The sequence below is a fragment of the Notamacropus eugenii genome, chromosome 2, assembly GCF_028372415.1.
Source record: "Notamacropus eugenii isolate mMacEug1 chromosome 2, mMacEug1.pri_v2, whole genome shotgun sequence".
In the NCBI taxonomy this organism is placed as follows: domain Eukaryota; kingdom Metazoa; phylum Chordata; class Mammalia; order Diprotodontia; family Macropodidae; genus Notamacropus; species Notamacropus eugenii.
The window spans coordinates 294,380,042-294,401,826 of NC_092873.1; the positions used below are offsets into that span (position 1 = coordinate 294,380,042).

Consider the following 21,785-nt stretch of genomic DNA (forward strand, 5'->3'; position numbering starts at 1 on the left):
TCTCCATTTTACAAACGGAGAAAGTGAAGTTTTGAGCAGCTTACTTTCCTATTACGACCGAGCTAGCAGTGTGAGGCAGTTTGAACACATCATCTCCTGACTTCGAATCCAGAGTTTTATTCACTCTGCTCCACCATACAAAGTCTTCACTGTACCACCCTCAGATGGACTGACTAGTGACTTGGCAAACTAACAAGTTAGCTTTTCCTCTCAAGCCTGGGAGCAGAAGGGGGTTTTCTCATATCAATATGATTCTTCGGTTCACTTCCTGGGAGAAAAAAAATTTCCCCTTTACATTGGTAGAATGTGACAGAGAGGTGGCTAGAAGGCACTAGAGTGCACAGAATACTGGATCTGGAGTCAGGAAGATCTAAGTTCAAATCCCACCTCAGACACTTACTAGCTGTGTGACCCTGGGCAACTCTCTTAAGTTGTTTGCTTCAGTTTCCTCAACTGTAAAACAGGGATAATAGTAGCACCTAACTGCCAGGGTTGTTGTGAGACTCAAATGAGATGATAATTGTGAAGTGCCTGACACGTTGTAGGCATCATATAAATGAGTTATTTGTATTACAAAGACCAGACTTTGCCTTTGACTTTATCTTGTCAAAATAATTTAGACTGATTAAATTGAAGGAATTATTGATGATGCTGTTAGGACCTTGAACAAGTTGTTTAGACTCGCTAGACCTCAGATTCCAGGCTTATAAAAGAAGGAATTCAAAGAGATGCTCTCTAAGGTTTCTGCTAGTTCTAGGGTCATATGACTCTGACTTTTAAAAAGCAGCCTGGGCAAATATATCCCCAGGATGTCAAGCTGTTGTGCAATTGCTGAGGGCTCGGGTCACTGTGGGCTCTCTACCTCTCTTCCAGCTCTCTTCCTCAGAAATTAATACTGAAATGACTTTGGAGAAGAGGTATCAATCCCATTGGCTTTGCCACTGCACCCTAAGGAAAAGGGGGCTTAGTGAGGGTAGGGGCTGGGGGGAGTGGCTTTCCATCTGACTTGGGGGCTGAAACCTCCTATGTGTATTACTTCCTCCATTAGAATGGAAGCTCCTCATGAGCAGACATTTGTATCCCCAATGCTTTGTACACAGTAAGTGCTTAATAAATGCTCATTTATTCATCTTCCTTTTCTCTCCTAGAAAAGTACAAGAATTGCAAGTGGTGGAATGGAAACATTGCAAGATTGGCAGGCAGTAGACACAGGTTCACACACCCTGACTCTAACACTGACCATGGATAAGCATGTCCTACAATTTCTCTGATCCTCCATTTCCTAATCTTTAAAATGGGAATAATGATACTTTGCCACTGCCTACCTAGCAGGGTTGGTGTGAGAAAAGAGCTCCATGAATTTGTTTTTGTTATTATTAATTCTCCCACCTTTCCCATTCCCCAACCCCAACCTCCACCATTGTCTACACTGAGCTACGTTTAGGGAATCTGAATTCACTTACCCATGTAGAAATACTCAGGAGTTTTACCCTCTGAAGATAAATCCTTTACTATGCCTCCAAACCGAAGCCACAGGCCAAAAACAATGACAGCAGATCCTGCCAACTGAAAGATGAACAAGACCGTTAATATCTGATCCACAGGTCTGGGAGGGCAGCTAAAGGTGCTGTCTATGCAATGGAACGGCCAAAAGCTGGACAGGAAGGCCATCATCACCATCAAAATCAATAGTACTAACTTGCATTCACTATAGGGCTTTAGTGTCTACAAGGCACTTTCCATACATTATCTCATTCGATATTCACAACAACCTTGGGAGGTAGTTGCTATTTTTATCCGGATTTTGCAGATGAGGAAACTGAGGCAAAGAGAAGTTGTGTGACTTACCCAGGGTCACACAGGTAGGTAGTAAGAGTCTGAGGCCAGATTTAAACTCAAGGTCTTCCTGACTCCAGGTCCAGTGCTTTATTCACTGTACCGCCTAACTGCCTTCTTGACAAACAGAGGTTACAGGACTTATCCAGGGTCACACAGCTAGTAAGTCTCTGAGGCTGGATTTGAACTCAGGTTGTATGACGATAACAGCTCACGTTACTAGAGAGCACTGTACAAGATATACAAACTCCTTTCTGTACAATAATCCTTCAATGCATGTAGTGTAGGTGTTACTATCATACCCATTTTATAAAGCTCACCAAACAACTCACTGAAATCAGGATTTGACCCAGCTCTCTTGAATCCAAGTTCAGTTGCTCCATTATATCATGTTGCACTCAGAATGTGAAAACTTTTTTTGTTTTTCATTTAGAATTCTTTGGGGTAGCTAGGTGACATGGTGGATAGAGCACTGGGCCTGGAGTCAAGAAGACTCATCTCTTTAAGTTCAAATATGGTCTCAAACACTTACTAGCTTGTGTGACCCTGAGTAAATCACTTAACCCTATTTGCCTCAGTTTCCTCATTTGTAAGATGAGCTGGAGAAGGAAATCTCAAACCACTCCAGTATCATGACCCAAATGGGGTCATGAAGAGTCAGACATGACTGAATAACAACAGGAATTATTTCTCCCCTTTTCTCAAGTCTACACTGATGGCACTCAGAGCCTGGCAGGAGACTTCTTAAATAGACATGAGCCATTTGTCATGTAGACCTACTCATCAACACCACAGAGGAAGAAATGGTTAACAGACACTTTCAGAATCACAGGGTCAAATTGAGTGAAATAATCTTCCAAATCCTGGGGTGGGAAGATGGGGAGGGGGAGGAAGAGATTCACTTTTCTAAACCAGAAGAAAACAAACCCACAAAACAGCCAACCTACACCTTCTGAGTCTGCAGTCCCCAATTAGAAAGTTTCCTCAGATGCATCCCCTACCCCTTTCACCCCCCACACACTCTCTGCCCTTAGCTACTGCCCACTACACTGACTAGTGATGATGTTGCAGGCAGGGAGACAGCCCAGGCATATTTTTTTTGGTTGCTATTTTGAGTTTCCATGGAAAGTGAGAAAGGAAAAAATAATTTTCTGAAAAAAAAAAAAAAAGAAGAAAAAAAGGCATGGTCTGTGTGCCGTGTGGCCTGAAGTAGAGACTGAATTGCTGGCCCTAGCAAAACCTGGGCAGACTCTGCAGCTGGTAGAGTAATCACTTAGCTTCCTTTCTTTCACCAATCTGAAGGTTTTTGTGAGGCTAACTTTTAGAAGTAAAACTGGGAGTCTTCCTGCCCCTGTATGTGTCGCTCACCTCTCCAGTACTCTAGGATGTGAAGATTGGCCAGAGGCCTCAAGGCTGCTAGAGGCATGCCCTGTCCTCAAACAGCCTGCTTGAATTTCAGTGAACCCATTAATTAAGAGAAATGTCTTGGGTACCTACTGCTTGCAAGATACAGAGGAAAAGCTTCTCAGATGAATAAAAGGCTAACTCATCCTCAGGTCAGAATTTGACCACATAACATGAACTATTTGCAAAATCTTATTCTCTCAAACACGCATGAACACATATACACATATGCCCTTTCTCTTTTTTCCTTAATAGTATTTTCCCAATTACATGTAAAAATAGTTTCCAACATTCATTTTTGTAAAATTTTGAGTTCCAAATTTTTCTTGCTCCCCGCAAGACAAGCAATAGAATATAGGTTACACATGTACAAACGGATTAAACATATTTGTGCATTAGTCAATACATACTTTCTCTCTCCCTCTCTCAAACATATATGAACACATACATACATATGCTCTCTCTCTCCTCTCCTCTCCCATTCCTACCTCTTCCTCCTTCTTCTCCCTCCTTTGGTCTCTTTTTCTCTCCTCCCTCCATCCTATTTCTCTCTTTCTCCAGTTATCCCTCCCTCCCTCCTTCTCTCTCTCTCTCTCTCTCTCTCTCTCTCTCTCTCTCTCTGATCTTTCTGAAATATAAGGCTATTTATATGAGATTCATGACATGCCTGGCCTACATTGAATAGGAGTAGAGGTGGATTTCATTTTAATTTAAAGGGGGAAAAACCTTCTGATAACTGTAATAGCTAGACCTGTCCCAAAATGAAATTGGCCTTCTCAGGAAGTCATCAGTTCCTTCTCACCAGAGCCTTCAAGAAAAGGCTGGATGGATATCCATTGGGGTGGAGGTGTGGGTGTTACATAGGACCTTCCTGCTTGGTTTGACTGCATTTTCTCTGATTTTTTTTCAACTCTGGAGTTCTGTGATCTTTGAGGCCTCCTTCCATCCTCCTCCTTCTCCTCTTCCTCCTCCTCGCCATTTCCCTCCCCTAAGTCCAATCTTAAATCTAAGAAGGTGGCTTAAGAAAAGTAACGTTACTATAGCAAGGAGAAGGAAAGTGAGAATGGCCAGATCAGAAGGAGGGCCAGAGCCCTAGCCCCAGCCTTGGGCCTGGCTTAGGCCCAGGCCCTAGCCCTGGCCCAGGCCCTAGCCCTAGCCGCTGGACTCTTCAGCACGAGAAAAAAGCCTAATTGGATACTGAATATGATATATAGCCGTAGGAACAGAGCCTGGCTGCTTTGTAATATGATTTTTGTGCGTGATAGAATTTGATTTTAAAGCATGGCCTGGTGTCTTCATTTTCAATCCATGAAAATAAAGGAAAGAACTGATCCGGACAGAGCTTGGTTTGGAAAGAGGCCATAATGGGATTGTGGGTTTTCCCCATGTAAACTGAGGGTTTATCCCCAAGGTTTGTACCCTCCCTGGCCAGGACAGCAGGCTACTTCTATGGACCCTATGAGGGAAAAACCTCATGGCCAAAACCAACATATTTTAGCCTGTGGAATTATTTTAAGGAAGGACAAAGTTTCAAAAATACCACGCAGAAGTGCTATTGATAGAGGATCCATGTCCAAACCTGCAACCGCGGAGAACCCTGAAAAGGCGGAGGAGGGGAAGGAAGTGACGAGCGCAGGGAGATCCCACCGCAGGGCCACATTTTTGGAATCTCTGTACACAAACTCTAATTTATAGCTGTCTGGGATTATTCCACCCAGACGGAACACATTTGTCCACTCTGGCACTGATGTATTTGATGCAGAATGGAAAATCAGAAGAGGGCTTGCCGTTTACAGCCACCAGGCCACGAGGGAAGCTCTGCTCTCCCTCTCCCACCCCCTGAAACCACAAGGATCTTCTCCAGGGTCAAGAGAATGGTGGCTGGAATGAATTTCATCACTGTATAACACAAGGGAACTGGCTTATTGGCGTGACTGCTCACCAGAGTGTACATGGACAACTTGGGTTATCCCGAGCAGGCCATTTTAAACTTGTGGTGAAGGACAGCGCTGATATTCCTTTGACCAGTACTGTCTTATAGTCATGTAGTCATTTTGAGTGCTAGGCTTGGAGTCAGGAAAATGTGGGTTCAAATCTGGCCTCAGACACTTCCTAGCTGTGTGACCCTGGGCAAGCCACTTAATCTTGTTTGCCTCAGTTTCCTCATCTGTAAAATGAACTGGAGAAGGAAATGATAAGAGTATCTCTGCCAAGATAATAATATCTCTGCCAAGAAAACCCCAAATGGGGTCATAAAGAGTCAGACACGACTGAAACTACAACAACAACAAAATCGTTCTGCTAACTTGGCTTCCGAATATACCTTATATATTCTTACGGAGGCAGCTACTTGGCACAGTGAGCCTAAGTCAGGAAAATCCAAGTTCAAATCCTGCCTCAGACTAGCACAGTGACTCTGGGTAAGTCTGTTAACTTGTCTTCCTCAGTTTCCTCATCTGTAAAATGAAGACAACCATAGCACCTACATCTGTGTGCGGATCAGATGAAATAATATTTGTAAAACACTTTGGAAACCTTAAATATATAAATGCTAGCTATTACTACTATACTTTTAAAGGAAAAAATAATTTTAAACATGTGCTGAGCATTAACCACATGTTGGATGGACATTGTATAAGAATAGAAGCAGACATGGTTCTGGGGCTGTCAACTTCACCAACTCCACAACTACAATGGGGAAGAGCTTGGGATTCCATGAGCATGGAGAACTCCTTCAATGGAAACTCCCTCCATCAATGCAGATCAAAATCTGTCTTTGGCTCAGTATGAAGCAAGAGCATTTTGAGGCTCAAATCAGATGATGGTTGTAAAGAGCTTCGCAAATACATAACTATTCTTGTTATTATTCATATTAGCTTCCAGTTGCCAGGCCACCAGCCCAGTAATGACTTCTTTCCTTCTACTAAACTGCTAAGCTCAAGCAGGGTTCATTGAACCTACAAAGGAGCATCCTGGTAAATGTTTAATAATCCAGCCCAGGGACTGGGAGGGAATACATGGGCACATACACTTTTAAATTTAATCTCATTATCAACGCTTTCTTAAGTCTAGACAATCAATGAAACAATAAATTCAGCCCTGACTTGATGCAATGCCGATTTCTGAAATGCTCCCACTGAACATTTAACAAAGAGCCCTATAGAGACTGGCTGCAGTTCCCTGGTAATAAAAAGTCTTTGGGAGTATCTAGAAGTAAACTAAAGTTGTGACTTATTTGGGGGCACACAGCTAGTATCAGAAGTGAGATTTTCATGGGAATACACATTTAAAGCAGGAAGGGACCTTGGGGCCATAAAACCCAATCCTCTTATAAATGAGGGGAAACTGAGGCAGACAAAGGTTAAGTGACTTATCCCAAGTCACATAGCTAGTCTTTCTGTACTTCGTACTCTAAGTCCTCTAAGCCCTGTGCCACATGGCCGCTCTGGATGTTTCTAATTTCAAGCCTTAATTCTCCATCTACTATGCCATGCTGCCTCTAATAACTTCATATAGTTCCTGGGTTCGTCTTAGCAGGTATAATCCCAAGTATTTTATATTGTATGCAGTTATTTTAAATGGGATTTCTCTCTCTTCTTGTTGGACATTGTTGGTAATATATAGAAATGTTAATGATTTATGTGAGTTTATTTTATGTTCTGTAGCTTTGCTGAACTTAATAATTTCAACTAGTTTTTTTAGTTGATTGTCTATCATCATATCACCTGCAAAGAATGATAGTTTTGTTTCCTCATTACCTACTCTAATTCCTTGAATTTCTTTTTCTTCTCTTAATGCTGTAGCTAGCATTTCTAGATCCCTGATCTTATTGGAAAGACTTTTAACTTATTCTCATTACAAATAATGCTTCATGCTGCCATTTATAAAAAAAGAAAATCTACAAGGAGCCAAGTTAATTCTTAGAAAAGTACATAAAGATTCCAATTCAGGAACAGACTATGTTTGGTACCAATCAACCCCTTCATCACTCCCAATCAAGGCAAGCTTAGTAGTATTATTTGAAATTCAAACATGGTGTGGATGCAAGAACTTTGACTTTGGAATCAAAAGACCTGGGTTTGAATTCCAATTCTGCCACTTACTAGCTGGGGATAAACAATTTAACCTCTCTGAGTCTCAGTTCCTTCATCTGTAAAAAGGGATGAATAATGCTTATATATCCCGTATTTCACAGGGTGAAGGGAGTGTTTTATAAATATTTAAGTAATGAATACATGTGTCCTGTTATTGTTAGGAAAAGGGCTGATGGAAGGACCTAACCATCCCATATCCTTCTGCAATCTGATGCCAGTGCCTTCCTTTAGCATTCTTCCTTTGGGAAGGGTTGTTATTTCCAGAAGACCAATGATAAAATGCATTTGTTACCTAGGCATCTAGAGGACCTGCTGCCATGAACACATTAACATGAGCAGTTTACTAGATCCACTAGCTATCACCTTGGAAAGCAGATGGCAGGCACCTGAGGGAATGCAACACAGAAGAGAGTTTTGTTGGGAAAGGTGAAGAGCTTAAAACAGTGAGTAGGGAAGGTAACCTCAGGTGGGACATCTAAGGTGAGGTTCCTCTGGCAGTAGCCTAGAGGCTCCAGATGATCACTTTAAGAAGGAGGCCTCACAGGCTAATAGCAAACATTCATTAAGTCCCTACTATGTGCTAAGTGCTGAGGATACAAGGAAAGGCAAAAAGTCCCTCTTCTCAAGGAGCTCTCAATATAATGGGAGGAGATAGTATCCGAACAACTATATATAAACAAGATACATCCAGGATAAACTGGAAATAATCCATAGAGGGAAGACACTTGCATTAAGTGTGATTGGGAAAGGATGTTATAATTGGAAAGAGCCATAGAAGATATCTGGTCCATCTACCACATTTTACAGATAGGGCTAAGAAAGCCCAGAAAGAATGAGTGATTGGTTGAGTACGATGCCTTGTACATAGTATAGGATATAAGAAGTTTGTATTGAATTGAATTGACTTGCCAAGGCCATGCTGCTCAGGCCTCTTCTGGTTCTGCTCCCATGCTTGCATTCATCCCTGTTTCTTTGCCCGGAATGCTCTGCCTCCTCTAGGAATCTCCATCTCCTTTCTGGACTCATTGAGCCCCGCCACTTCCTTCTCCATATCTTTGCAGAGCCCTCCAATCTCTGGTGCTCCTTCCCATCCAAGAATTTCATATTTTGCATTGGATTGTGAGCTCCTTGAGGGCCTTTTTGCCTCTTTTTGTATCCCCAGCACTCAATAGGTGCTTAACAAATGTTTTTTCTGTCAAGTCTAACTCCTTGTGACTCTATCTGGGGCTTTCTTGGCAAAGATACTGGAGTGGTTTGCCTTTTCCTTCTCCAGTAATAAATGCTTATTGATTGTAACTTCTTATCTGTGCATGTGTTGTTTCTTACCAGTAGCAATGGGACCTTCTCAAGATAGGGAGCCATCTTGGTGTCACCACTGCCTTAGAGAGGCATTGAGAGTGGAACAGATGGATAGCTGACCTCAGTCAGTCAACTAACATTTTTAGGCTCAGAATGAGAAGACCTGGGTTCAGGAACTGCTCCTGACATATACTGGTTTTCTCACTTAGCCTCTTAATTCTCAGGACAATTCCCTAAGACTGTAAATGACCTGCATTGGTGGAGGGACTTTATCTTATCTGGGAGTTCCCAATACCAATTAAGTTGCAAGTCTAGGACCTATCTCTTGTCCCTTTTTCTAGAACCTAGAACAGTGTGTGGCACATAATAGGTGCTTAACAAATGCTTTTTGAATTGAATGTCTTAGGGAAACTTTATGGTAGAAACTGCTACTTTAGCAAGGACTTCTAAGATTTCAGCATGTCAAAGAGGCAGGTGAAATGGGCTTTGATATCATTATTTGGGCCCAAAGGATCCTTACTTACAAGCAACCAATGTCCAAAAAACCACCAGCATTTGGAAATGAGACAACTGTAAGTGGTTGGGAAAATTATGTTCACTGTTTATGCAAGGAAAACAAGGAAGGTGGAAAATCCTAATGGGAAGATATCAGTGAAAGAACTTGCCAGTGCCCTCTAAACCAAGAGAGGATTGTATATTTTCATGTGTAATTTATAAGAAGAAGCTGGATCTCAAGAATTTCAGTAGCTAACCATATTCCAAAGAATTTTCAGAATATGAAATTACAAATTGCAAGCATATGTCTTTAGAACATGAACTACTTTTCAAAAAGTTGTTGTTTTTTTAAAAAATCAGAATAGAAGAATCCCAGAAGGGATTAGAAAGCATTTAGGCAAAGTGGATAAACAAAAATATTTCCTTTAGGTGTGGCCATCTGCCCAAACCATATCAATTAGAATGAATAAGAATTTTTTAACGGATTTCAATGTTATTTCCCCTTTTCCTGAGGATTCTTGATGAAATGACTTTTTTGAGTGTGTTCAATATCAATTGTCAATTAACCTTTTCAGCATTTCTTGAATAAGTTCCCTTCTTTCTACTCACATGGCCACCACCCTCATTCAGGCAGGCCCTTATTGTGTCAGGCTAGACTTATAATCAATTTGTCTTGGTTCCTCTGGCAACTCTGCCCCATTTCCTCCTCCTTCATCACCACTGGCCATATAAAACACAGCTCTGAACACATCACTCAAAAATCTTTAAAAGTTCCCCATTGCCTAGCAAACAGAGTCTAAACTGCTTACTTAGCCTGGCATTATAGTCTCTCCCAATCTGGCCTCAACCTTCCCTTCTATCTTCCTGTTAAGACTAAATTGTTTAATGTAGGTTCCATTCTCATTCTGCTCTCTTCCATCTTCTTTCTTTATACCTTCTCCTCTTCTCAAGGGGTCTATAATTGGAGAAAGGGAATAAGGAACGTACACAATGGATTCCCCTTTGTCATCTCCACCTTCTTAAAAAGGGCAAATTCAGATGGTTCTTCACCTGTTGATGCCTTTTCTGATTTCCCTCATCTGAAAGTGACTTCTGCCTTCCATGAGCTCTAATATTAAGTACCTTGTCTACATGATTATCATACTCTAATTTGTTTTATACTTATTTGTGGGTATTATCTCTCATTTAAATGATAACCTCTTTGAGGGAAAGGACTGTACTTTCATTTCATCATTATATCCCTATCTTTATTAAAATGGTTATCATAGAAAAGGCAATGGTGAGGAACATAGCAGGGATGAGTGGGTTGCAACATAGAATCAATAAGGAAATCTCAAAAAGAACAGGAGTAAAAGAGGCTACCAGAGAAATGTACAATAGGAACAGAAGATGGGCTGGTCATGTGTAAGGGTGAGGGATGACAGGCAGCTGGCCAGAATGTTCCACTGGTATCCCAGCGATGTTGGGAGAAAATGAGGAAGGCCTCAAGCATGCTAGGCTCACCCCCTAAGGCAAAACGTTTGGGACAACATGAACAAGAGTCACAGGATGGACAGGAACAAACAGGCTGTGATCTTCATCCCTGTGGAGGAGCTTCCAAATGGATGAGATCACAGATCCACTGGAGTGTCCCTAAATCTAGCCCAGCACATTGTGTGTTGTTGCTGAACTAGAACAAATTGAAGGAAACCCAACAATGCTTTATGATTCACAAGCATGGTTGGATTGTGAATCCAGGCAACTAAGTGATATGCTGAACTGGGAGTTCAAAATCAGCCTCAGATACTTCCTAGCTATGTAACCCCGGGCAAGTCACTTCACCTGTGTGCCTCAGTTTCCTTATCTGTAAAATGGGAATAATAATAGCACCTACCTCTCAGGGTTTCTATGAAGATATTCTTCACACACCTTGAAGTACCATATACATGCCAGTTATTGTTGTTATTATATCATCTTAAAGGGGTATTTGTCCAATTTTGCCATCTCAGGGAAGTCACGTATCCTTTGTGAGGCTAAGTGATTTCTGCTGTAAAATGAGGAAGGTGGAGCAGATGATCTCTGTGGGCCACGCTAGCCCTAACATTCTGTGACCAATAACCAGTTCATTCACTTGTATTTTGAGCTCTTTGAGGATAAATAGTATAGCCAATGGATTTGTGGGAACAAAAACTCTGCCTTCTGGCTTAACATGGTCATTTATCCATCCTCTTCTAGAGTAGCTGATCAACTTTAATCACGAGGCCGAATGGTGTTACTCCAACCGGACAACCAGTAGGGCCTTGAAGACGCCATTCACAGTACCAATACAGATCCAACATTTCTCTGGAAGTGCTTTCTCCAAGCGATGCTTGCAGAAAGTTCCTAAGTAGAAGTGATGGAATTTCCTGTGCCTGCATTTGGCTAACTCATCTAAGCATCTTTATGAGAGGCTGGAGATAGAAAACTTGAGTTCTAATTCTGATTCTACTACTTCCTACATATGTGATCTTGGCTAAGAAATAGAGAGGATTCTTTCTTGAGAGCAGGTTGCACAAGATGGCCCCTGAGGTTCTTTCCCCTCTGAGATTCTATTTCTGGACCTCTGCTTCCTCATCTGTATAACAGGCACTCTGGACTCAATGATCTCTAAGGTCCCTTCCAGCTCAGAATCCTAGGATTCTTTGAACTTGCAGGTCACTAGGAGTAACAGAGAACAGTCAGGTGCCCTGGAAACAAGAGTATACTGACAGGAAGCATTGGGTTCAAGGATTCCGGATTGCCCAGCAAACATTACACAAATGCTTCTGGAAGTACTTTAGAAACCCTCCGCCAAATGTAATCAACCAAATTCTCCCCCACTGGAAAAAAATATGGGTCCCTTATTACTCTTAATTTGTTATCCAATGATTCTGTGAAGTAGACATTTTTTTTTATTATGACCCATCATTTTGGTGTAGGAGGTAAGGAAACTCCTTCCACCAAAGCAGAATAACAGACCTCTCAGAATTCAGTAGTCACAGAGAGTTATCTTGGGACCCTAAAATGCTAAACCAGTATGAACTAGGGGAAGGATTTGAACCCAGGTTTCAGGCTCTTTGTCTACTACTTCAGATATGAATATTATCCTTTTACATGTGCGAAAACTGAGGTTCAGAAGGTTTAAGTGATTTGCCTGTGGTCACACAGCTGGTAGATATCAAGAGATGGGATGGGAGCCAAGTTTCTCCCAGATAACTGGCCAATGTTCTCTTCATCACACTCCATTATTTTACATAGCACTTAGTGCAACCTACAGCCTTGGTCTCTACTGTGGATTCAACTAAAGGTGAAAGCATCATCTTAGGCCTGGAGCTGGCTTCATTAAAAGCTTTTAAGCTGATAATTGCTCTTGTTGGGAAATCAGATCACAGATGGGAGTTGCATCACAGAGCACTCTACTCAATTTTGGTCACAAGAAGCATTAGAAGTTACAAATTGGAAGCACATTTACTCTAGGACCTGATGTGGTATTTTTTTAGGAAGAAGAAAAAGTAGATTTTCATCTTATTATTATGTAATATCAAAATCGAGGCGATGGTAGGAAGAGAGACATGGATGTGGGGATTTGGGAGAAGCAAGGTAATTTAAAAGAACAACAATCTAGAAACAAACAGCATTGATTTCACCTGGAAAAAAAATCCAAGGGACCACTCAGCTCAGTTTTTTAATATTTCCCAGCAAGTCAGGTGAGGCAGAATCAGGCAAGATGCTAGTGGTTAGTTGGTCTGGAAATACCAAACTCTGAATGTACTCTTCTGAGCTGCTGACTTATCCTCCTCCTCATTTTTTGCATAAGACTTTCTGTGAAGTTCCTGGAATACAGCCTTCAAGGTAAGATGATATTTACATATGGTCTCCACTTGATTCTCTGTATTAGAAAGGCAGCAAGGCTGCAGACACAAAGTCTAAATCATTGTGTTGGGGTGCAGAATATGACCTTTTTGTCCTGTTGACAAATATCTGTTTGATATTGACCAGGAATTCTTAACTTTTGGGGGGTTGTGGACTCCTTTGGCAACATGGTGAATTCTATGGACCCCTTCTCAGAATAATGTTTTTTAAATACATAAAATAGAATATATAGATTTGCAAAGGAAATTAATTATAATGAAATACAGTTATAAATATATAGGCATATTTAACCAAATCCATAGGCCCTTGGTTAAGAATAGTTGATCTAGACTGCTAAAATTATTTTAATTTAATTTGCATTCCTTGAACATGAATCACTTGACAATAGAGTAGAAGTGACAGCAGTATGTCTGATGGTGGGGGAAGAAGGAAACAAGAAACTAAAAAGTTAGCTTTGACCAGTCCACAAACTGGATAATTCATACCCGGATAATTGTGAGTTAATTGTATTTATCTGTGAGACTGAATCAGCATCTTTCTTGAACCAAACAGCGGAACAAGGAAAACTAGCAAGAATTGGGAAAAGGGGATTCTGGTGGTGAGAGGTTCTTTAATGAGCAATACTGAAACACCCCATATTCCCACAGAATATTATCAATTATCAGATAAAGCCTAGAATCAATATGATATCAGAAAAACAAACCAACTTAAGACAACAACAAACCTGTCCAAGACAGAGAAGGGAATCACATTCTTTCCACTCCCTATACTGTGGGAGGAGACCACATTTTTTTTCATTCTATAAAACTCTCGCCCCTGTAGCCCCTGGCACAGCACCATGCATGTTGTGGGTTAGTGCCATCAAGATGGACAATGAAGACCCATTCACTTTGTAATTGACATCTTCCCTATCAGCTTTTCTAACATTCTCATGTTAGCAAGAACAGGGCATTAAATGGTATGTGTGTGTGTATGTGTGTATGTCTATAGGTGTGTATATATGTAAATACATGTACAAACATACATACATATATATATCTATATACATACATACACACACATAGAGGTAGATAGGTGGCACAGCACATAGAATGCTGGTCTGAGTTCAAATCTGGTTCCAGACACTTCCTGGCTGTGTGACTCTGGTAAGATCACTTAACCCTGTTGGCTTCAGTTTCCTTGTCTGTAAAAGGAGCTAGAGAAGGAAATGGCAAATCACTCCAGCATCTTTGCCAAGAAAACCCCAAATGGGGTTGTGAGGAGTTGGACACCACTGAAAACAACTGAACAACAATTAGAGAGATGATAGATAGATGATAGATAGATAGATGGATGCTAGATAGACGATAGATAGATAGATGGATGACATAGATAGATAGATGTAGTTTCTTGTTATCTACAATGCCCTTATTTTTGCTATTTATGATTGTTTTCACCATTTTTAGACACGCCTGGAGTGAAAGCAAGTAAAGAAAAAATGTTTCAGGATAGTATTGGTTTAGACATGGGCAGGATTGTTGATGGCAACAGATCTCTGTGGTCAGCCTAGTTAGCATTATGGAGGCAAAATATATGTTATGAAAAAGCCAGCTTGGACAGTGTTCATTAGGAAACATTGGCTTATAGCTTGGGTTCTGATAGTCTTTTCCTCTATAGCGTTTTCACAGTGACTCATTCTGCCTCACCACATCCTTATGAGCTCAGTAAAGCAAGCAAGGCAAGTGGTATCGACTCTTCTGCAAAGAAGAGAGATGTGGGGTTGAAATGGCATGCCTTAAGACAGGCAGGTCAATGGCCAAGTTTGCTTAGCCCCTAAACCTTCTGCCTCCCCTTCTGGAGCTCCTGATACTAGAGAAGGGGTCAGAACCCCAGGGCACACCTGCCCCCTAGAGCTCTCTGCCAAGAGGTGGAGGCTTGGAGTTGTGGTCTGCTCCGTGTCCCTGGCTGCATTTCTGCCAGTTGGCTTCTCTGGGCAGGATGTCCATGTGAGCTGGTAAGGCTGCCAAGGCTCCCCCACTCCCCAAAGAGCAGAACGACTGCTTCCCCCATCTGTGTCCTCCCCCCCACCCCGCCCCCTGGCTCTGGTGAGTCGCCATGGACAACCATCCTCTCAGCCAATCCGTGTCTCCCCAATACCTTCTGAAAGCCTGACAGTTCTTACGTTGGAACATATTGTCTTTTTGGAAGCCCTGGACTGAATGAATTCATTCAATCCTCCCCACTCTAGTTCATTCACTTCTCAGCTGTCAAACTGATCCTCTCAAACCACAAGTCCAACTATATCACCTGCCCCCTCTCCTATTCAGTAAACGTCAATGGCTCCCTATCACCTCCAGGATCAAATGGATCTATTCTATTTATAAAATTATTACATTTTTATTGTTTTATTTATAAAATTATAAAATATTTTAAAATGGAGTCCAAAGACCTTCCTAACCTGGCCCTCTTGTACCTTTCCAGGCTTCTTATACCATACTAACCCACTGACCTCCTTGCTGTTCCTTGCGCAAAGCCCTATTTCCAGACTCTGGGCATTTCTCCTGGCAAGCCCCCATGCCTGGAATGCTGTCCCTTCTCATCTCGGCCTTGTGGCTCCCCTGGTTTCTTTCAAGTCTCAGCTAAAATCCCACCTCCCACAAGAAGCCTTTTCTGATCCTCCTTATTGCTAATGCCTTTTCCTCTGTGGATTCTCTTTAATTTATCCTTCATAGAGCTGGTTTCTATACAGTGCCTTTCTTTGTATCCTAAGTGCTCAGCACAGAGTAGGTCCTTAACGAATATATGTTGACTATGTGCTAGATATGGAACAATTTTTTTTTCTGGCCCTGACTTATGATTTCATGTGTCGGGAACTCCAGGTGTGAAGACTCTCTCCACTGGTCTGTAACTCGTACTCACTGATTGCTCAGGATTGCACAGCTAGTATATGTCAAAGACAGGACTTAACCAAGTCTTCCCGACTCCAAGACCAGTCACCTTTCAGGCAATGGGGAAGCAAAAATAAAAAGGAGAAATGGTCCCTGCTTTCATAATTGTGACTTACAGTGAAAGAAGAAATACTAGGAAGGGAGTCAGAAGGCCAGAGTTCAAGATCTACCCTGAGCTTATGAATCTTTAAACCAGTCTCTCTAGGGCAGCCAGGTGGCTCAGGAGGACCTGAGTTCAAATCTAGCCTCAGACATTTACTAGCTGTGTGACCTTAGGCAAGTCACTTAACCCTATTTTCCTCAGTTTCCTTATCTGTAAGATGAGCTGGAGAAGGAAATGGCAAACAGCTCCAGTGTCTTTGCTAAGAAAACTCCAAATGGGGTCCCAGAAAGCCAGACACAACTGAACAAGAACTTAACCCTCTAGTTCTCAGATTCTTCCCCTGAGGCATGAGGGAACGGCGCTGGAATAGGTCTCTTCTAGTCCTATAATTCTGAGATTGTTTTTCCATCTCTATGATATCAGTAATAGAAATGCTAATGCTATATACTAAGGTTGAAATTTAATGGTACTTAAGACAGGAAGAATATTACTTCCCAGACATCAATAGCTTGACTTATCATTATTTGGTTGTTTGATTTTTTGTTTTGTTTTTTAAGCTCTCTACTGCTTGTTATGGTGACAAGCATTTCCTGGAGTTTTCCACGATTTCCGTACTTGAAATGTCAGGCCAGAAAGTTTTGGTTTTTTAAAAAAATTCTCTTTAGCTTTAGTTTTTCAAGAATAAGGGAAATGATGCAAAATGGTGCCTTTATGAGAGTCCAGAATTCACACACTAAGCATTTTTGCTTTTCCTTTTAGATCATTCCAAAAAATATTGCTGTTATATAATATTTATAATAATGTTTTAATAGTACTATATAATATTATAATGATATAATAATAATTGTTCCAGTAGAATGTAAGTTCTGTGAGGGCAGGCATTATTTTCCCAGTAGTCTTTGTTTTCCTACCGCAGGGGTGGGGGAAATTGTGGCCTTGAGGCCTTCTAGGTCCTTGGGTATGGCCTTTTGACTAAGTCCAAGTTTTACAGAACAAATTCTTTTTATTAAGGGGATTTGTTCTGTGAAGTTTGGATTCTGTCAAATGGCCCCACTTGAGGACCTAAAGGACCACATGTGGCCTCAGTTTCCCCACCCTTGCCCTAGTGCCTAGCCCAGTGTATCGTACTTGAGGGAAATCAAGGCAAGCCAAGTAAAGGAAAGGGAGTAATAAATAAAAAAGTTGGAAAGGTAAGGTAGGGTTAGGTTGTGAAGGCCTGCCCTTAAAAGCCAAACAGGGGATTTTCTACTTAACACTAAAGGCAAAAAGAAGACTGGAGCTTTCTGAGTAGGGGAGAGATGTGGTCAGATATGTGCTTTAGGAAAATCACTTTGGCAGCTATCATGGAGTATAGGAAGGAGTGTTCTGAGATTTGAGACCAAGAGACCAAATAGGAGGCTATTGCTGTAGTCCAGGTGACAAATGATGAGGGCCTGAGCAAAGATAAAGGCTGTAGAGGAGGATGGATGCAGATGTTGTAGAGACAGGAGTGGAAAGTGATTAGATATGGGGGATGAAAGAGGATGAAAGATGAGGAGGTGAGAATATCCTTGAGGTTGGGAACTAGGGTGGTGTTACCTATACCTTGAGAAACTTCAGTTGATGCTAGGACCCTGAACAATACTTCTAAGGTACCTAGAATAATTCTGCTCCCTTCTTATCCTTAAAAGGTACAAAAGAGAAGATGAGCCTATGGACAACCAAGCAAAATGCCTTGAAGCTTTTGGAGGGACTGGTTCATTACTATCAAGGGTCCCAATCCTATCCTAGTTCAAGGCCTTTCTAATGAGTTTTCCATCCTCCAAGCCATCCTTCATACCAATGCCAGAAAAATCTTCCTTATGTATAAATCATGCCACTCCTCCACTTAAATACCTTCAGTGACTCCCTATTAACTACCAGGTGAAATTCAAATTCTGTTGCTTAGTGTTGAGGGCCCTTCACAATATGATATTTCACAATCTTCCTACCAGTATACCATGTTACTTCCCTCCACATAGTATTTTGTGTTCCTGCCAAACTGGACAGCTCTTAGCTCTTGGGACACACACTACACTTTCCTGTTTTGGTGTCTTTGCTCTGGATTTTCGATATTCTAGTTCTGCAATACCTTTCCCTCACCTTGTCCTATTTACCTGTCCAGTTCTTACCCTTCCCTTAAAGGCCAATTCAAAAGCTACTTCCTTCATGTAGTTCCTACCAGTGGTCATGACTCTTCTCATCAGATTTCACGTAATATTCTTATTTCGTAACTTTCTAGGGTAACTACCTAGTATCGTGAAATTTTTGGTATTAGAGCTATCTGCTTTGGTATCTTATTCCACATTTAGGGTATAAACACATTGAAGGCAGGAACTGTGTGATATCTACACTCTGATATTCACTCCCCCTCTCCTCCAGCCCCAACACTGTCCTTAGTACAGGGTTCAGCACAGAGCAGCAGCTTAATAATATATGTTTGCTATATTGTATTACAGATACTTTTTACTCCCAGATCTCTCAGAAAGCAAGTTGTAAGGCCACAGATACAATCTCCTGACACTACATTGTAGATGGATTATGTGAGGGGCAAGGTAGGATGTGAGCTGAAATTACTAGGAAAAAAATTTTTAAAATCTTCTATCTCTGATCCAATGACTTTAGTGACTCTGATGTGAAATATTAAAATTAATGAGCAGAGCTTGCTTGGAGTCCTGGAAAGAGCATGGACTTAGAAAGCAGGAGATCTGGGGGTTTGAATCTCATTTCTGACACTTTTGGCTGTGTGACTCTGGGCAAGTTTCTTAACCTCTCTGAGACTCAGTTTCCTGAACTGTAAAATAAGGATAATACCCTCGGTGCCTACCCTTCTCAGGAGAATGTGGTGAGATCCGAATGAGTTGTGCTTTGCAACATTTACTGTGCCATGTAAGTGTCAGTAGCGTTGCTGTTGGTGGTGTTATTGTTGGCATTTTCTCTTCTCCACCCCAACGATTCTGATAACAGCAGGCACTCTAGCCCCATTGCCCCACTAGCGGGGGTCAAAAGCAAAGTGGAACGGCTCTGTTTGCCATATATGGCATCTGACTTTCATCATCTGAGTAGTTCTGTTTCCTGTTGGGTCAGTAGAGCCCCAAGAGCCCAGGGTACACAGCACAATGTGAGGAAAATGCTGAGCTCACAACAATATACCAAGGAATAAACAGCTCCTAGGTTTGTCTTTAAATCACCGTAAGTGGACTGGGTGGGTGGTGATGTGTTGTTCATATTGCTATGCAACAGGGGAAAAAAAATAAAGGTGATTTCACCAGCGGCCCCAGGAATACTTTGTTCTATCAGATTGTGGTGTCTTAATTTAGACATGCTGGAGGGAGGGCTTTCATGTCAGACATGGGCCATGGTATCAGAAAGTAATTCTAGGCTGGTGATTGCTACTTGTTGGTTTTTCCCCCTCTTGAAATTCCACAGTGAATATATTTAGAGGCGCACAGGGAAGGGAGTATGCTGTTAGTGTGGGCTTGATAGAGTTCAATGTTTATAAAGCCAGGATCAGAACCTTAGGAAACTCATACCAAACTACCAGCAGGATACAAAATGATTTGTCAAGTTGTGGATTAAAAACTACACTTTCCAGAGGCTCAGGGCCAGCCATGTCACTGGAGTATGGGGGGAACCTAAAAAAGGAAGAGAAAGTGTACCCTGGTGAATCCACAGAGCCCGTGTCTCAGGAGAGTTCAGGGTACCTGGTTATATATACCAATAAAAGAGGTTTAAGGATGGCCACCTTTGCAGTTTCCAGAAAAGTAGTTCTTTGTCCCCTCTCCCAACCATCCTATCCCCCCAATCCCATTGTTCAAGAAACAGCCATGAGGTGAACTAGGTCAGTATTTTTCTGGATTTTGGTCTTCTGCACAAAATGGAGGCAATTTTTTAGGTAATTTGTCCCAAGTAAAAACTCCTTGCCAAATCATCTGTCCTCTTTGCCAAATGTGTTATGTTGCTGGGCTAGGCTGGGCTGGTGGGGAACAGGGACCCTGCTTTCCCTTCTGGGATCAACCTATGTAATAAATTTTAATAAAGGCACCGAATAAGTACTTGCTAAATTGAACTGAATATCTAAAAATTAAAAATGAACCAAGAGGCAAAAAGCAGAATATAAGAACAGTAAGACAGCAGGATAAAGGCCAAAGAGAGTCGTGAATGGATGGCAATCTGTACTTTTGGAGAGAGTTTCCACATCAAGAATACAGACCCATTAAAATACTGTAGAACAAGGCAGACCAAGTCAGGCTTATTAGCTAAGGGACAGAGTACAGATTTTTCCCAAGATGCAGCTAATTCAAGTCATTAACCAGCCTTCCTGTCAAAAGCCGTGCTATATTTATTCTCCCTTTTGTGATTTCGCTCATCATGTTCTCTCCTCTTTCCCCCCTCCCACCTGGCAATGTCCTTTGCAGTCGTTTATCCAGTTCCTACTGAACCCTCAAAGGGCCTGGTGCAGGGCATGAAATGTTGGACTTGGAGTCAGGAAGACCTGAGTTCAAATCCAATTTCAGATACTTACTAGCTGTGTGACCCTGGGCAAGTAACTTCACCCCTGTTTACCTTGGTTTCCTCATCTGTAAAATGGGGATGATAGTAGGACCTACCTACCTGCCTTCCTGTTCTGAGGATAAAATATTTATGAAGCATTTTGTGAACCTTAAAATAGTCCACAAATGCTACTATTATTATTATTTTGTTACTGTTAACAATAATAATTCTTCCATGAAACCTTTTCCTGACTACTTTAAAAGCACATTGAAAGGGAAGTCAGGAAACCTCACCCAGTAACTGTTCGGATCTTTGAAAAGTCATTTCTTTCTCCCTTCTGGGCTTGATTTTCTGTACATCAAGTTAGGAGACTGGCCTAGATTCAACAATTCAAAAGACATTTATCAGACCCAAACTACGTATAAGACAGCATGGCACAGTGGACTCCCTACCATGTACTCCTCTATCCTAGCGGCACTGGCCTCTTCTCTGTGCTATGAAAAAGACACTCCATCTCTTGGCTCCAGGCATTTTCACTGGCTGTCCCCCATTCCTGGAATGTTCTCCCTCCCCATTTCCACCTAGTGAATTCCCTGGCTTCTTTTAAGTCTCCACTAAAATCCAGTCATCTACAGAAACCCTTTCCCAACTCCTCTTAATTCTAGTGCCTTCTCTCTGTTCATTATTTCCTATTTATCTTATACGGGCAGCTAGATGGGGCAGTGGATAGAGCACTAGGCTTGGAATCAGGAAGGTTTATGTTCATGAGTTCAAATTCAGCCTCATATATTTACAAACTCTGTGACCCTGGGCAAGTCACTCAACTCTTAATCTCAGTTCCTCAGCTATAAAATGAGTAGGAGAAGGAAATGGTAAACCATTCCAGCATCTCTGCCAAAAAAATCCCAAATGGAGTCACACAGAATTGGACGTGTTATCTCGTATATAGTTGGTTTGTAAATTTTAGCTTGTTTTTTCTCCCATCAGATTGTTGGCTCCTTGAGGGCAGGGACTCTCTTTTGTCTTTTTTTTCTATCCCTAGTGCTTAGCCACAGTGTCTAGCACATAGGAGGAGATTAATAAATGTTGACTTATTGCCTCTGGCACATTCTAGCTATGAGACCATGGGTACTATTTAACCATACCCAACAACTCTTGAAGACAAGTCAAGAGAGGAGTTTTTGATCTGCATTTGAGGAGGAATTTCTATACCTGGGAGTTCCCTACATTTATGAAATTACAAAT

The 21,785-nt window shown here is 41.6% G+C and overlaps 1 protein-coding gene across 2 annotated transcripts in view; it reads right to left on the reverse strand.

Annotated features, from left to right (window-relative positions):
* TSPAN2 (tetraspanin 2) overlaps positions 1–21,785 on the reverse strand; it is a 62,627-nt gene that overhangs the window by 37,742 nt on the left and 3,100 nt on the right. For both annotated transcript variants that reach the window (XM_072644446.1, XM_072644445.1), the window contains exon 2: positions 1,464–1,566. In XM_072644446.1, the coding sequence (XP_072500547.1) occupies positions 1,464–1,566 (103 nt within the window). The remainder of the gene's footprint in view (positions 1–1,463; positions 1,567–21,785) is intronic.